General features: G+C 26.2%; 1 protein-coding gene across 5 annotated transcripts in view; it reads left to right on the top strand.

The window, feature by feature from the left end:
- LOC132920731 (inositol-trisphosphate 3-kinase homolog) overlaps positions 1-19,794 on the top strand; it is a 75,276-nt gene that overhangs the window by 50,053 nt on the left and 5,429 nt on the right. Inside the window, exon 1 of one of the 5 annotated variants that reach the window (XM_060983369.1) lies at positions 12,585-13,234. The exons of 3 other annotated variants lie outside the window; for them this stretch is intronic. In XM_060983369.1, coding sequence (XP_060839352.1) covers positions 13,121-13,234 — 114 coding nt within the window. In that variant the 5' untranslated portion in view covers positions 12,585-13,120. Of the gene's footprint in view, positions 1-12,584; positions 13,235-13,515; positions 13,654-19,794 lie in introns of those variants that run through there. One more of the 5 variants, XM_060983372.1, reaches the window with a different exon arrangement.

The raw sequence follows: 19,794 nt of genomic DNA, 5'->3' as shown, positions 1-19,794 counted from the left end.
TAACGAATCTAACAAGTCATAGGTCGTTGACAATCAAAGACATTTAAGTTAAATCATTTTCCTAACGTATATTATTTGTGTTATCTATAAACAAAATTAACTCTAAAATCTTCTTCGAATAATCATTATAGGAAATCACTCTGTCTTATCCTATATATTATTAGCAAACATGTATACTTAATATTATAGCTATCTACTTATCGTTGTGACGTATGTACATTTTGTCTTTTCTTTAATAACATAGTAATTATATTATGCAATGGCTAAAATGATCGCCCGACTCTTTAACACAACAATCAATCGGAGCAAATAAATGATTCATTTGATTTTCGATTCCTTCTTATACATTTAAATCCGTTTTATCTAGACCGATTTTCGTTTCATACTGTTTAAACCAGTGATGCCCAACCTTTTTTCTTCGTCGAACCACTTTAGTTTGCAATTAACTTTGAGCGGGCCATCAATATGTATTTTTATATACAATAATAATCACTTTTACCTATATTAAAAAATTATATTGGATTATTTGGATTTGTTTTTCTTATCTTGTGTTGACTATTTGGATAAAGATTATAGGTTAAGTATATTTTGATATAAATTTTCAAGTTATAGTTATGTAGTTTAGTCTGAAAGCTAATGAGTTAATAATAAATTGTAAAATTGCCATATTTTATTTGAGAAATTTGTAATGGACTCAACGAATACTATATATTGTGACCCGTGGCCCGTGGCCTGCGAGTTGGACACCATTGAAGTATAAACCATGTACAACTGGTATACCTACTGTATTCGTCTGCGTCAGACACTAGACACTATATAGACACATTTCCGCAATCATTGAAATATAATACGTGCGTTTTATAGTATTTTTATATTTATTAAAACATTGCATTTAGTATTTTATTAGATCGATGACTGGAATTTAAAAAAAAAAAAAAAAAAAAAAAAATGAAAACTCGAGTATATATTCAAATGCGCCGATTTCGGACAAAACGAATTTGGAAATTTGAACTTTTCTACGGCAAATATTTATGATAATATTGGGTTCTCGAGATACAGGATATTATAAACAAATCGTGTCACTGTTTTAAAACGATTAATACTATATGGTAAGGTTTCGCGAAGTAATTTTAATCTATGAACGTATTTGTATTACCTTTCGACCTCTACACATAATTATCATTATAAATTCATATTAATTATTATAAATTCACAACGGACGTTCGTTCATGCTCTTCTGACCAAGTATACAATATTAAACTGTTATTTTTAGACACACATTAATTAGTCTGCATTATGGGCAACGTTTTTAATTTCGATTATTATAATATTTTATAATATGTTTATCATATCGTTTGATATACGAATACATTATATTATACAAGTATCATAATGGTACTTAAACATTTGCGCTATTTGTTTTTATTTTTATGACAAAACAAACCTTTGCTGATTTCTGTAAATTTTTCTAAATTAATGTCTGGCAGTACAAATATAATTAACTACTTTATACTTACCAAGGTTATCAAATGTTTTTACAAAATGTATCGTTAAACGTTATTTAATAAACGTAGTTGTTCACAATCCGTTGTGGCTTTTCTAGGCTAATTTCAATCAATTATATTATATAGAACAATAAATATTGAAAATATAATACGTAGTTTATTTAAACACATCGCAAATTAAAATGTAAATATCGTGTACCTGTAATACCAATAAGGCACTAAGTAACAACAATGAACCACTTCAGTGTTTAATCCAAAAAGTTAAATGTGTTATTTAATGCGTTTATTCTAATGAATACGTCTTATTTTAAGAAGTACTAAAATAGTTTTGTAATAATAAATAAAAATCATGTGATATAACTTGTTAAAACAATAATTCTATGATATAGTTTTTGTGTCGTTTCAAATAAACGTTAAAATGGAATATCGTGAGTGCGGTTTTATGTAGCACAAAATTAATGATTGAAATAGGATATATTTCTGATCTATATAAAACGTGTTATGAATATCGAAAACTTTATTTGTGCATACGTATTGAACCATAATGGTAATGTCTAGTCGACGAGACCTTCGTAAAATATCTCTTATATCAATTTTAACCTAACCACAATAACCTTATTTACCGACTCTTCGTGATTGACAGGTCAAAGACATTTATTGAAGTATATTAATTTATATATTATATATGTACACTAAAATACAAATAGTAATTAATTAATTTGCTTGGCTGTCTTCTTAAAATTAAAATTCTAGACATAATAGGTAGGTATGCGTGTGGCGTGTACATATAATTTTATAAAACTGAAAATATAATATATATACATTTATTGATTATTACGATGTCCATTACTTCATGTATTTAATATTTTAATCATTAGGTATACATTTTCGATAATTTCGTACAAGATAATATTTTGATGAATTCTGTTATTCAAATCATAATAGGTAATTATAATTTCCTAGAATTTGTATTTCTTTAACGAAACATTAACAATTATAATATGCAGAATGATTCGCCAAACATGCTCACTCTGATATTTCTCCTTCGTATACATTTATTAAAATTCTAAGTTTTGTAATTTTAATGTATATTTTAGACCATATTTTAAATTACTTAGATTTGTTATGCAGTTTAAGGAGTATTCTTTGGCGATAAATAACATCTTGAAATGGAAACTATCCTTTTAACTGTAAATTAATATGCCGATTACTTTTACAAAAATGTTGAAATATCTTAATCGAAATTCCAATGAGCAATTTCTATTACTAAACTTAATCTCTACAAATATACTAAAACCGTGTTCTACATGAATATGACGAATGCGGCAAAAAACAAAACAGCTTTATATTTAGCTGTATCAGACACACCGCACTGCGGAAAAACAGCAGGGTCAAAATAGAAATCATACGGACTCACTGCATTCTCTGCATTCACCATTCACGTAACACACGACATAAAGCTAAATAATCCAAAATAGTAAAAAATAAGGCTATTTGAATTTACAAATTATAGTTATTATCTATTAATATTTAATAATATTTAAAAAAATTATATAAACATAGTAACTGAACTAACTAACTGAACTACTCGTTCAAATGTTGATGTTTATGCATAAAAATATTCAAAAATAATCTAAATTACAATTAACAATAAAAAAGGTAAATTGAAATTAAAAAATAAGTTATATCACCTCGTCATAAAAAAAATCAAATGTTTGAAAATTTGATCTTATTAAATAAATATACTTTAAAATTCCAAAAATCAGAAATTGAAAATGCATTATTAAGATTAAGATGGGAATATATGAGAGGCTTAGTGAATTAATATAATATTATAGTTATAAAAGAAGTTATAAAAACATCGCAACGAGAAACTAAATCATTATTTGCTCAATTTTTGTTTTTCTATTGAATTATATGATTCTATTATGGTATATCTACTCTAAAATCGTTATTAATAATTTAAAACTACACAGTACACACATTTATTTAAAATCCTTATGTCAAAACGTAAGAACAATTATTAACATTTTATAATTATAATAAGATAATAATATTTCAGTTCTACGATATATTATACAAATTAAAGATTTATTTGGTTTTTATGAATCTATATCTAAGCCAGTATAAACTGAGTACAAATAACATTACTTCACAAATATAAACTGTTTTGACTGTAATAAACAAGATATTTGTGCGATTGAAGTATCAACAACTCAGCATATTTGAGATTTGGTAACGATTCAAAATATGTATTCAAGGCCGATATTTTGATACTTATATAGTTTATGTGTATATATTGTATATTGTTAAGCTAATAATATTCTCATAATCACATAATCTATTATAAATCAAAATTGTGAAATAAAAAATTTAAGTATAATGAATCGCAAATAATATCTATTAGGCTTAGATACATATATTAGTATGTATAGAACGTATGCGGAGTTGAAAAAATCAAAACAAAAATATTGTTTGCGTATTCCAATCGGCTTTGTATTGAATGTATTGAGTAGATAAAATGGTATTAAATATATCATAAGAAAAAATAGGAGCCACCATGTGTACCGTATAAAATAACGATTATTTATCAATTCACTTATGCGCACAAATACAGAAATCAGGGTAATTATAAATTATTCGTTCAAACTTTGCGTGGTTATTATTATGGAATACTATACGTTTTCATGATAATAATATTTTTTTATGTAACCTACTTTAGGAATAGTACCCATATTAATTATATTTTTTCAAAAATATATAAAACAATTTTACAGTCCATTTCGTTGTCTAAAAATAATATTTTAAAATTATCAAGTTAAAGGTGCATCGACGTTGTAATCAGTAAAAAAAAAAAAACATAAACAGGTAACCTTACCTATATACCGGCAGACTATAAATTATATATATATATATATATATATTTTATTGGATACCTGTAGGCTATTGTTCAGTTTTAATCCTTTGTATACGTAGAGTCCACTCGATTCATGTTATACAGTAAGAGAATATATTATATTATATACTCGTAGATTATTAAAATCATCTAGGTATGACGTCAATGCATGCGACAACACTCCTTGTCTGCAACAGGACTATACCTACACTACAAATAGCTTATTTTTGTTAGGTAATAATAATATATAATACCAATACATGTTAATACAGGTATTGATATTATGTCATTATAATAATATGTATATATAATATATAATGTTGAATAATAACAATATGTACATTATCGCAAAATATGCTATCTTTTCGGAATACTCTAAATCTTCTGAAAAAATAAAGAGTGGTTTTCGTAGGCACTCTTCCGTCACATGTTTCCGATGTTAGATTAGTTAGTTTCGGTCTGTATAGGTACTCTTCAATTTATTTATGTGAGAAAACAAATTCTGTTTAAAAAGGTTATAAGTACATCGAAATGCACATGCATATATTATGCTGATTTAAACTTATTGCTTTGTTGTGTGTTTGAACACAACAGTGTGGTATAATATAATAAAATTTATTATTATATAATAATAGTTTTGTACATTTTTCAATTATATAATACACCGTGACGAGTGTCATCGGTTCACGGTTGGTGCAGTTATAGACGAATAATAGTTGAACATGCGTTAGGTGACTTTACGGCGATATTTCGGTGTACATAATATGTTGATGGGGTATTTAGTTTTCGATATACTATCATATATACACCGACAAATCCTATAATAATATAATTGTTGCAAACGAATTATTGTGCGTCAAACGATGATACGTTTTCTGGGTGAGCCGAAGTACTAGAATAATAAATTAGTGTTCATTCGTCATTATATATACGACTGACGACAACGGACAAACCTATTCTGTAGTGTATCATATTGTTTATAGTCGACACGACGGCACCGCATAAATACCGATCTCGTTACTATATAGATGACATTCGAGAATAACAATCACCCATTTACGTTGCACTTAAACAAACGTATAAATGTATAATTTATGTACCCAAGGCACACGGTTCCAAGTACTCTATATGATTATATGATTTCGAATCTACTTGATAATATAAGAATGACGTCGGTGGTGATCAAGTGCGATGGCACTCTGGGGTGTGAGTAGTATGTTGTAATTTGCAGATTGCGTTTTAAATAGAAGTGGCGTTTGCAGGAGATGTGTGTAAGTTTCGGTGAAAAATAAGTATACGTACGTTATTCCTACGTGGTGGAAAAAATTACATGTGTCATTACTACACTACATTACTACAATCATATTGCTTTATTTTGTTTTTTTTTTAAATTATTGTGCCTTCATTTTCTGTGGAAAACACAAATAGTACTAAAAAAAAAATAAAACTAAAAAATCCGCTGAAAAATAAAAGTGTATAAATATCAAATTTCAGATTGTACAACAAAAAGTCAATCACTATAATTATGTTAAGTACTTAGTTTTCCAAAATGAATCAAACGAAATATAATATAGGTAGTAGCATTAATTATAAATACTGGTATGATAGTATTTATAATCAATGGTAGTTGGTACAATTTTTAAGTTTTTTAAGCCATTAGCGATTAGCATCCGTTTGACTATATTTTTTTTACAATTATTTAACAGTTTAACATTTTCAAGTATAGGTAATATGATATAATAGATATTAACACCTAATGGCTAATACATATTATAATCAATAATAATCATATTGGACCAGATAAGCAATTAGTAGAGAAACTAACATAAGTTATTTTCTTTACTGTGTAGAAACCTACATCTTTTATTCCACAATGTAGGAGCTAACCAATGTATTTTTTTTACCTAATAGGTCTTAAGTTAGTATATTCATCCCTTGGAACTAATTAAAACTTTTAAAATCCAGTGTTACAATGTATTGTATACATATTGAAAATTGTGATGTTACTCTGATTAGACTATTCTTCGATTTTCTCGGGTGGTTTTCCATAGGATTAGTAACAAAATACAAGACACTGGTCATTTACAGTTGATTTTCAAATGTTTCAAAATATTTATCGAACACCAATATAGACATAGGTAAAACCCTAGGCATTGGCTATTTTTTACCAACAAATTGTACTTATTTATTCTATGTATAAATAATGAACAAACTAATTATTGTGTGATAAAATATTATATGAATGTAAAATAGGCGCTTAATTATTTAAAATACTTAAAATACCGTTCATTGTCTTATTATTAGTCATTATATTATACTCATTAGTCATTAGTTAGTTGATATATTAGAATTGTATAGTTTCTGCGAATCGTTTTTTAAGTGAAATGATGCATAAAGTTTTCAATTTTTCGTACAATTTGCTCCTTTTTATAGAATCGTGAATAATTGTAATCGACATGCAAAATTGTGCGCCAACTAGTGTTAGTGCCAAGTATAAATATTTAATTTTTGTTTGTAGGTCAACATAATATAGTATAATTCTTTTTATCAAATCTTTATACTGAATAAATATACATACACGTAAAAATGGTAGAGACTTAAAATAAAAGATAAACTTTTTTTGAAACATTATCAGTTTATGCATGCTTAATTAGTTCGCAAACACTTCCTGTCTTTCTGTTATTAAAGCTAATTATAATTTTTTTTTAATAATTTATTTTTGTTTTGTTAAAAATATATCTTATATTCGTATGTTTTAACTTATAACGATATAGGTAAGTACGTTATATTTATTAACTACAGGTGTTTCGGCACGTGTTGTACTTTATGTTATTGTTGAAAAAGCGTCATATTATAATCTAACATATGACGTTTTTAAAATTTCAAGTCTGAAATTTTGAATTCCTCATTTAAATATTTATTATATCAAAATAAATATTTCCTGCAACGCTTTGGTGTCGTATTTCGTCAAATTAATAAACTTCACGTACTAAATACAAACTTTAAACACTTAATGCTGATAATAACAATTCTTATGGATAACGATTTTTTTTTTTAGTTTTTTAATATAGCTATAATGAATAATCACATAATAATATTAATTTAAATTAAAACAAAACACATTTTTGAAATAATTACTCAATAAAATATATAATTTTACCATATACCTAGGAATATTCTATTATAGGAAATCATAGTAAAATAAGATACAATTTTTTCATTCTTATTATGACTTATTACATCATATATAATAATTATAAATGATGATTTGTAAATAAAAACATATTTAAATAAACTAAAGTGAATTCAACGTCCAATTTGTCTTTTATGCAATATTTGTACAATGATAATTAAAATATAGTATGACTTGTATTAATATAATATATTATAATTATTATGATATTAATTATTAAATATATTATAAACATTTATCTTGAATACATAAATATAAATACTGCAAATAAAGTTCTTAAGTAAAAAATCTAAGCGCCTATATAATAATACTATATAACATATTTGTCTCTAAACTTTAAAATATAATTTATTGTATCTATAGTTATAGTATGCATAATGCTATAAAACATTAGTTATTACTTTTAAGTATATATCTAATAATATATGCTTAATAAAATGTATACTAATATAAATATATAATATTTAGTTGTAATTTATAAAAAACTTAATTATTTATTCATGCTAATACTTTGATACTGTTAATACATACATACACCTACGTCCTACACGGATACAAATTACATACATTTGTATTATCTCGTATAATATTTGATAAATAATCAGAGCGCAGTCTTCGTAAATTCTAATTATTGATTGATTGATACGAGCGACTGTACAAGTATTATAATCTTCGACTCACAAATCAATATATTCAATGACAACGGTGGCTCATTATTCGTTTACGCGTGTATATACCATGTTTCTATGACTTAACAAGGATAGGAAGTCCTTAAATTTCGTTATGATACACACACACACACACTTTCAATAACTGATTATCCTTTTAATTGTACTACTTTTAAACATGCAGCAGATATACCACTCACCATAGGCAAAATTTAAAAAAAAAATTGAGGGTGCTATTTTTACAATTGGGGGTGCTAATACCCCCTAAGCGCCCTCTTATTTGCGTCTATGCCACTCACCCATACTTTCCACACTACACAGATATTAAAGCCTAGACTCTAGAGGAATGTATTACCAGAGATTTTATTTTTTAGAAATATAATTTACTAAATTATTTTTTTCCCCTTTAGAATTTCGCACAAACTAAAAATACGGCTATTTGCATATACATACAATTGACTCAATTGAGACCGCGTTTTAAAAGAGGAGACGATTTAATCTTATCACACAATGTACTATATCTTATAGTTATATTATTTTAATAGAAAGCACCACCGCGTGTGCTGCAGTGCGGTGTTATATATGAATGCATCTCTCATCTCTTTAGCGTAATTTTTTCTTAGGTGTTTTGAAATCTACCGCGCATTAATAGTTCCTGGGTATTTTTTATCTAATATTTTATTATAATTAAATTTTTAACGGTATAGGGAAACTGGCTATAAATTATAATAATGAAATTATTTCCGAAAACTATTTATGTAGAGTTTAGTCGCTGTTTAAAGTCTATATACATTTTTAACAATATATTATGCAATAAATAAACTTTATTAGACAAGTAACGCTTTAAAATATAAATAACTATATCAGATCACTTATCAGCAAAAAGTCATGAGTCCATAGACTTGTATAATATAAAATATAATTAAAATATGATCCCATATAAACTATATTTCTATAATTTCATAAACCAACTTTTGTAGCTTCAATTATCATATTATAGGATATTTAAAAAATATACTAACCACCTAAATGGATAAGTATGTATATAAAATATAATTTGTTTTTAATGATAAACAATTATTAATCAGTAAAAGCCATTTAATAGGTATTTAAAATACAGTACTTATAAGTTATAACACAAATCACAATTAATATAACTAATAATTAATAAATTGTTAAAGTATATTCGTCTTTACTAATTAAATATTTGTTTTTAATTTTTTACTTTTTGAAGTGCCTTGGTACAAATATTATAATGACTTGGAAACAATATATGTGGTCGATTTATAACAACTAGAATGATTTAATTATTCATCTCACAAAACCATAAATCGTAGTTTGCTTATATAATATATATATATATATGTACTTGATTTCGTAGGCATAAAATAAAGAAAGTCTTTAAGATGTAAGCCTAAGTGACTCAAAAAAACTCAAAAGCTTCCTAAAAATCGTTATCAAATAAACTGATACTCATTTTTTGTCATAAAACTAAAAATCTAGTATCTTAGTCCTCTCCCTCTCAAAAATGTTTTTATTTGTATACAGCATGATCGACTTTTTATGGATTTTTTTTTATTATTTAGTATTGTAATTTTGTTAACTACTGTGTAGAATCTTGTTTTTTAATTTGTATTTTTTGTAAAAAAAGTATTTTACATACAATTAAGACCAATTTATTAACTTAAATTGTATTTTATATATACGTATATCGTGTTTTAATATACAGTGCGTACCATTAAATAAACTAATATATACCACATATTATAAGGTCTTAAGGGTATAATTATGAGATTAATTATCTTAGAACTTAAGATTATTATTTTATATTTACATACTATTTTTTTTATGAAAAATAGCTAATATTTTATTTGTTTATGTTAGGTTTTATTAAAATTATTATTTTAAAACTACAATTTAATTTGTTTACTATGGAATCTTTAAAAAATATAATTTATACTTATGTCGCCCAACTGGTCATCATAATTGGAATAAATAATTAATTACTATAATTATAACCTTGCAAAATATATAAGTGTATAAGTATAACCTTGAAAAATTGGATTATGTCATTACCTATACATATAACATATTACTATGCTAATATTACATCTTTTTCATGAAAACGTAATCAAACTTTTTAAATGTTTTTAATTGTTATGGCTCAAGCCTAAAAATCTATAATAACATCGATATTATTAAATGTGTAAGTACAAATACAATACATACTTGTATATAGGTACATATTATATAAACCTACATGATACACAACATTAACTTTCTCCAAGCTTATAGTAAAGTAAGATAAATACTTAACAGTCAATATATACAATCTATATGAGTTTGGTATTTTTTATTTTTATTTTTAATACTTTATATTATTTAATAACTACTTAAATTTATTTATCGTTTAATTCTGTATGGCATAATACGCTCATCTATTATGTTTAATTTAGATTTTAATATTGTTTTAATTGAATAATATTGAATCTTTAAAGGATTATTTAAAGTTCTAATGATATGACATTTTTAAGTAGTTATAATTTTAATAATTAGTCAAGTAGTATAAATTAAATTAATCGCTAAAGATTTATTCATATAAAAAAACAATGGACTACCTAAGAATGGTCATTTTTAAACGTCTAATATTATATATAGTATAATGAAAGATTAGAACTACCTATTTCCTAAATAATAATATCTTAAATAGTTATCGAATACTCAAAATTGATTGTGCATAATATAGTAATATGTATTATCAATATTTGAAATTGCATTTAGCAATGCAACTTATGAGTTAAATTATTTTACATTTTCAAACTCTTTGACCAAACAATTTTTTTTTACTGCGTTTGTAAGTTTTTAAATGGCAGAAAATTAATTTGAATATTTTGAAAATGTCATTGTGTGTAGAACGTGATAAGTAGAACGCACAAGTGAAATGTTTTGAGTTTTTAATATTTATATTATTTGAATAATAAAAAAATAACAATAATCGTTATTTTATGTGTGAATGTCCAATTTCGGCAAAACATTAGCAATTACTTGTGAAACCTATATAGTAGCTTAATGCTACTTATTAAGCTTAATGCTTTTTTCTAATACCAGCAAAAAACTTATAAAATCTTGTATTACATTTACAATCCTTAAATGTGAAATCAAAACTACAAAATAGTTGACTTATTTTCGCGATTTTGTAGAATTTCGATAATTTTTTACTTCTCCCTTCAAAATACCCTCTAGATACAATTTGATTTTATTAAATTACTGGTTTAAATTTATTTGATATTTATTATTACGTGTATATCATTATGTCAAATATTAAAATATATGTAAAATAGAAAATTGCGATGTTTGATAAATTGTCTAAATGTCTAATAATTGTACTTGTTACAAATTCAAGGATTTATTTTTCTCCGACTTTAGTATTTATCATATTTCGTTCATAATTGATACGTAAATTGAATATGAAGTTATCTAAATTGACTAAAACAAGGTTCCCATTGCATCCCAGTCCTTCGACTAAGCATTTATCGCCAATCGACTAATCAAACCTTGCATCCTATACGCATTTAAGATACAATAATACATAATATACTATTTTACATTGGAATGTTATTCATTAGAGTTCAAACAATATCTTACACTTACTATATATATATATATATATATAATATATATAATTGCAGTCGCCGGATCTTCGTGTCGCACCTATCTACGCGTACCTATTATCACATAATATGTACTACTTTCACACGCTGTTTCTAAACAAATGATATTCTTTACCTCGCTAAATTTTCTTCTGGAGTTTCACATATCATACTCCATCTCACATATCATATTGACACTGACACACACACACACACACGTACAAATTATAATAATACATTAATACGTTACTTGTATGACTGAAAAATTTGTTGCTTTCAAAAATCATAGTAAATATTACGTCAACCAATAACAATAACAAACAACGATATACGTATGTATATACAACATGTAGTACAACTGCCAACACTATAGTATTAGTATAGTATTTATATATTTATGAACTAAACGTATCTATATAAATAATATATATATATATAAATTATACACCATATAGCATGTTCTTAATAATAATATTGATAGATATAAATATTCCGCTACTGCATTTCGCACGTTTTTTTTAGATGACCTAAAATGCGCCAGTAATAATGATTATACATATTTCATTATATGTATACATTAATATTGTAGTAGTCGTTCGCGGTCGTCGTCGGGAAGGGGAAACGTCGGTGTAGTTCGTCCCACACTATATAGTCGACCCGTCCGTATTTTCACCTTTACAGGCGTGTGTGTGTGAGGCAGCGTTGGTCACGAAGTCTGCCACCACTGGATCGTGTGTATTCGTGTTTAATATGTCTTCCATTCTCGTACGCGTCCGCCACGAACACGGTCCGTTGACGAAGCGCGTCCGCCAGGTTTTTTGTGTTTTTTTACAATAATATCGTTTTTTAGCATAATAAATAAGTTGTGGTTAATACACGTATTATCGTAAAATATCGCATTTTTGCACTTGCGTACAACCGGCATCGTTCACCTTGATTGTCAATTACAGTGCGTTTCCGCGGTCGTATAACAGTTTTATTTAACGATAACGGTCGTTTTTCCCTCGATCCGTCGTCATCCCTTAGTGTCGATATTGTTTGTTCGTCGCGTGGTAACCGTGTGTAGTTCGTAAACGCGTTTCGATATCATATAATTATTATTATTATTTATTGCGATTGTTTCCGTCGATGCGATTTTGTATCGCATTTTCTACTGTTTGCGCCGCCGTCGCGTCGTCAAGATACAATTAATCAAACGTAGAAATATAATGAGAATGAGCGACATGACTGTGTGCCCTGTGGCCAGCAGACAATCTTTCTTCGACTCATTCACCGTCGTCTCCAAAGCCATCGGACAGTTAGAGAAACTTATGTCCGGCAAAGTGAGTTGACACGATTTCATTATTATGATAATATTATCATGGTTTGTTGATTTGCTGAGTCGCACTTTACTCTTACTCTAATTTATTCCTGGTGGTGAACTAACGATTATTATCATCATTGCACTATCAATTCACGATTGCGTGCAGGTAAAATAATATATCGCAGAAAATTCCCGAAAACGCTTTATTTTTAAACACTTTCCCGTCGACGGCAGCTAGCTGTATAATATATTTTATTAAAATACTTTTATGATATAACTCGTGCTGGACGCTATAGTGCAAAGCAACCAGTTGACGAGTAGGTATACTGTATAGTGTATAGGTAGATATTATTATTTTTATGTGATTTTTATAACTACCAAGTATCGATTGTACGCACGAGTTGCGCGACTGCAGCGATGGGTAACCTCGTTCAACAGGTATGTGACATTTAAGACAGAAAATAACGTTGACCATATTTTTGGTACAATCCGCTACTTCGGTGCCAGAAAGAATATTAAAAAACAAAAAAAAATTATGCGTTATAAAACACCCGCCTTTAGATTATAATGTGATTATACAGTATAAAATACACATTTTAGCCTTGGTTCTTGCATAACGCGCGTGCTAATCTGATAATATGGGCTAGGTATATATACTATATATGTTAATTTAATCATATTCGCATGTTTTTTAAATAAATATACATGTATAATATATTATATGTACTAAAGCAGTGTATTTATAAACTAGAAATGTACACAACGATACGATTATTTGGCTGTTTTCCTTAAAAAATTAAAATTTATTATATTATTACGCGCGCAAATTTTTCAACGTAAATTACTGATATTTTTTGTATACGGTATGTGTGTTCCAAGTTTGCACAGCGGTACAAGTACTATTATGTATTATTATCACATGTTGTATGGATGTAATTATATTTTGTCCGTTGGTCGATAAAAAATGTTAACGCCACTGATCCTTATCACTGCAACGATGTGTATCTTTGTGTTGCTCTCGCGATCGCTTTGTGTGCAGTAGAAAAATTAAATATTATACCCAGAAAAACACGCATCTATGGGGGCCTCTCTGATTTCAAAGTACACAATTTGGAATTTTGACCCAGGTCCGTTGTTTGAGAAAACACATCCGGTCGACTCGACGGTGATGTCAGCTACGCGCGTGCATCCTATCCGTTTCGTCGTCAGGTGTTCCCTTGAATTTCAATCGCATGTATACCTTCCTATCTATATAATAATAATAATATATAATAGCCATTTCTCCGTGTGCACTGTGCACCTAATGGCCAACGGTGTTGATCGCTGCTGCACGTCTTTACAAGGACTCGTCAACCCGAGTCCGCCGTTAGTTTTTAAACTGCAGGAATAATAAAGTAGACGTTTGTATTTTAATTTTTTTTTTTTACTGTTTTTACTCAAAACAATAGACTCGTCGGATGACGAAAACCTTGACTTTTAATTAAATTTTTTTGTATTGTGTCGATTTAGGTACACATTACCCACTTATTATGTACTATGTACATTATTGTACCTACATGATAAATAATTTAACTTTTCCGTAAATCGTAAGCTTGTACTACTTTTGATTGTCGGTTGATAATTTATTATCGCCCTCGGTGCTTTTTTGGGGCAGGTATATGGGTGGTTTTATATTGAATTATTAACCGATTTTACTATATATATATTTAATTAATCGCCGGTTTTAATTTGCCAATAAATTTCGCATTGTTAAGTTAATTATAAAATACTATTCAGTACCGGTTCCTATATTATTATGTGTATAGTCATAATATATGTTTCATTTTATTTATTTTTACCAATATTTGAGTTTTACATTTTTACCAATTATATTATTGTCTTTATAATATAAGGCATAAATCCGTATGTCTAAACCTAAAGGATAACGATCCTTATAATTATGAATTTATGATATATTTTTGTATAATATTATGATTTAAACTTATAAATTATAATATTATAACAGCTTTCTAACAATTGAGTGGTTGTTATTTCTCAAATTATAATGAATGCGTCCCAGGGACGGATCTAAGCCAAGATAACGGAGGGGCGAATTTAAAGGGCAAACATGATATCTATGATGTCTTACGAAATATGAATAATGAACTATGAAATAATTACGTTAAAAACTTAAGTCTGAGACAAGAACGAGGAGGGCGATTGCCCCCCTGGATCCGCCCCTGGTGCGTCCTTATTTGTAAATGTTATGTACTTAATCTTATGTATATGAATTTTAAAATACAGATCTTAAGTTTCTTATTAAAATAATTAATTTAATAATCAACTCGAATATAAAATAATATTAATCATTGTTAATGTAGTTATATATTTAATATCAGATTATATGATTTCATGTGTACCTAAACCACGAATTCGAATATCGTGTAATCGATTCTGAATACATTATAATAATCTATTAAAAAATTTTAAATACAATTTTTGATAATAATAATAAAAACAATAATATCTATAGAATCTTCTACTTTTACTTTTATACATTATTATTTATTTTTAATATATCATATTTTTAATTTTGGTTATGGTGAACTATATTTTTAACTGTTACAATTCATTATTGTCGTTTGTGTACATATACGCTGAAAAAATGTCACGTGCTCTTAAAGAGTTAGTAAAAAAAGAATGTAATGCTGTGTTATATAAAACCATAAAGGCTTTAATCATTCGAATCATATACATTCATACCATAGTTTATGATCATTGGCTTATAATATATTATATAACATGAGTTAATTATAATTTATAACTGTGCAATGTAATGTCTTGACTATTTTTATTTATAATAATACAGCACTATATTCTGTATCGACTATCTTAAATGTTGATACTTTGATATCATAACTGGCACAGTGGTACGAAAAGGATAATGTAGTAACACAAATTAAAGTAAGAAAAATTTATCCTTAGTACTGATCTAATCAATATCTGATCAATCTATAATATTTTAATGAACAAAGAACATAATATTTTCGTAAACATGTTATTTCTTTAAAAACTTAATCACATTAGTTTTAAAAGCAGTTTTTAATTATTTTAACTTATAAGTGTACTCATTATGCGGCATGACGTCACAAACTCAATAATGCCTATTAACTATATAGCATGATAGGGTGTTGGAAATTACTATGGTATAGATAATTTAAAATAATAATAACTCACAAATTAATAGTGTTTTCTAATAAATGATAAAACTGAATACAAATATACACCTAATATGTACCTACAGGCTACAATACCTAAGTGACTAGTGAGCCACAACAGATTTTTACCTCATCAGATCCCGACATCCCGTAACTCATTTAGAAACACATAGTTCCTTGATATGTATGTAATATACCTATAGCAGTATACGATATAAACAAAGGCAGATCGTTTTTATTCTGTTTGTATTATTTTGGGTATAATTAGATGTTCAATTTAATATAATGAAAATACATTGATTCTACAGTTAAATATTTACGTATGATTTGGTTATTATCAAAATATATTTAATATTTAATTATACTTAATAAATATAATATATAATAGTAAATAGTAACTATGCAAATTAAACGATTTAAAAATCTTACATTTTTTTCAAAATTGTTTGATTTGAAAATAATTTACCATTCTATACTTCAACTTCCAAGCTTCGAATTTTATTGTTTTTAAATTATAAATGTTGAATTTTTTTCTTTTAAAAAATGATTTTACGATGGACGTCATTTCAGGTGTATTTAGTTATAGTTAGTTAAATAAATCTTTTTATAAGTGCAATTTCACTACCGCTTATTAACGATAATATGAAATAATATTTCATATAAATTAACTTTTAAACTTTAAAAGTACTTATTTTTTCTTTTTGCCATTTTTTTTATACATACATTGATAAATGTAGTTTTGTTATCTCGATATTTTAATATAACATTAATCGATTTTTTTTTTATTTCATTATTTGTGTCTGCATATTTTAAATAATATTTCTGTAGATGCCTACATTTATATTTTTAAAATATTTATTTATAACTGATAAATGATAATAGTATTTATGATATAGTTATATTAAATCAATTTTTTTTTCTATTATTAATTGATTATTTTTAAGTATTTGGTAGATATCAACATTTATTTTTTTAGTGTTTTACTGTGATGCATGAATTTAACTATTTTACCTATTCCTAACGTATAAATTATTTATTTTAAATATAGCCAATATAGGTACAGACTACAAATAATAATTCATAATAATAGTAATGTGTAAACTTAGACATGTGGTAGTAGATACAGTATGTTCAATCAAAGAAAATATTTTATTTTTGTTTTGTATGATACGTTAATTTTGGTCATTACTCAACACGTCAACCTATATTTAATCATGAATGCTAAAAAAAAAATCAATCCTATTTTTATTATTTATTGCGGATTTGTGTTTAATAAATCAATATAGTTACAGTAATTTTTTTTTTGCGACTTGCCTTTTTTTATATCACTATTAATGTATTATAATATGTTGTATATAAAACTTACAAATAATGAATTATTTTATAGATTTAGTAATAAGGCGTGTTAAAAATGTTATTTTTTTTATATAACACAATTTACACGAACTGTATAATATAATATGTTGTATTGTTATTATAATTACTTTTTACTTATCCTAGTAAAGTTTGAAGATCCCGATGACATTAAAAATTAAAGGTTTTATAAAATGTATTTGAACGATTTCATTCAACTTTGTGAACTATATTATTTGTTGAAGATTAAATTTTATAATGACTATTATTCAAAATTGATTTACTTAAATATTGGGTGATAATAGTATTTAATTTTATGCTTTTTATGACAAAACTTGTTTATATTTTAAATAACTACCTATACGTATTTTTCTTACATTAAATTTTTAATAACAACTTTCAATTCAAAATCGCAGTTTATCATTTAAACTTGTATCTGCATCATTAATCAGTTAAATATATTTTATAAGATCGTAAACAATTTTCGGTGTTCATAAAATACTATCAGTATGCATAAGTTTATGATTTTAACGTCACATAAGTGCTTCATAGGAGGTGTTATTTAGGAAATTTACTTTCTTTTTCTATAAAACTGTCATTAATACAATTTTTATAAATATTGTTGGTATTGATAGAAAACTAAAGAATTAAAAAAACTCGTCTTCAATCAGACGATAAAGAGAAAGTCCATTGAGGTCAGTGGCCTCTGCAAATAATGGAATTGCACCACTTTTTCATTCTTTTAATGCATTTTACTTCACTCTAATATCCCTTTTTAGATGTTCTGTATAATAAACGTATAACTATTATAGAAAATAGATTGTGAAAATTAAAAAAATATTTACTGAGAGTGTACCTACCATTATAAAAATGAATTATATTACTGTAAAAATGTTGTTTAACATTAAAAAACAGCATACGCAAACAGCAATAATTTCTAAAAATAAATATGAAGTAGGTATGTTAAGTCTGAAATTTCTTGTGACGTCAAAACATTGATCGTTTATTTATTATGCATTTTGCATGGTTGCATAGGTATATAAAATAGTTTTCGTAGAAACTTTATACAATATGTAGTATATCATTGAAATGTGTTTCGAAAAAACATTTCGAAAGAAAAGATTGATTGTTAGTTATCAGTGTATTCGTATTATTGTTGTCTATACTTAACAGAAGTATTGAACCCTTATTAATATAATAATCACATTCAACGAGTAACCGTCGTGTATGTGTAAACACTTGGGGACTTGGGGTCATCTTGGTATTAGTATTTATCAATTTAAGGCAAAAACATTTAAACTTTAAATTTCAGAATCGTTCCTGACACACTTATCATTAGGCTTAACCTAACCTATAGTTATTGATTTTATTTTTAAAATAATGTTTCGTTATATACACTAACACATAAAAGTATATTATAAGGACAAAGGACTTACATAGTTATTTAGCCTATTATTGAATTTAAATTTATGAATGAAAGTATTGAAGAACCAAATAAATTTAAAATAAATTATATTTAATTCATTAAATTTAAATAAATATAGTTACGGAAATTTAACTTTCGACGTGTAAATGTAAATATAACGCGTCTTATTAACACGATAAAATAAATAAATACATTTAAATAAGTTTAAAAGTGTTCATTGCATATTTACATATAAAGGTTTATAAACTTTAAATGTCATACAATGATGAGTAAACATTAAACATAGTTGCATATTTTATCCTCAACTCCCAAGTTTGTCAATATGTAAAATATAACATAATATAAAATTGGATGTATAAATAAAGTTTAATGTTGTATATTAATAGTTTTTAATTACCTATAAATATACATTATAATAATAATTATTATCCTATTACCTAAGTGTTAACAGACAACTACAGTAAATATATACTCAAAGACCGTTAGGGTTGAACGGATCCTTTGATATTTAAAGTTTTAATACTTTTACTGTATATTCAAATAATCAAATATATAGATTGCAAATAGTTAATTCATTCATTTTCAATAAAGATTTAAAGGTAT

Source organism: Rhopalosiphum padi, chromosome 2, assembly GCF_020882245.1.
Source record: "Rhopalosiphum padi isolate XX-2018 chromosome 2, ASM2088224v1, whole genome shotgun sequence".
Classification (NCBI taxonomy): domain Eukaryota; kingdom Metazoa; phylum Arthropoda; class Insecta; order Hemiptera; family Aphididae; genus Rhopalosiphum; species Rhopalosiphum padi.
This window is presented reverse-complemented; position numbering and strand designations above follow the sequence as displayed.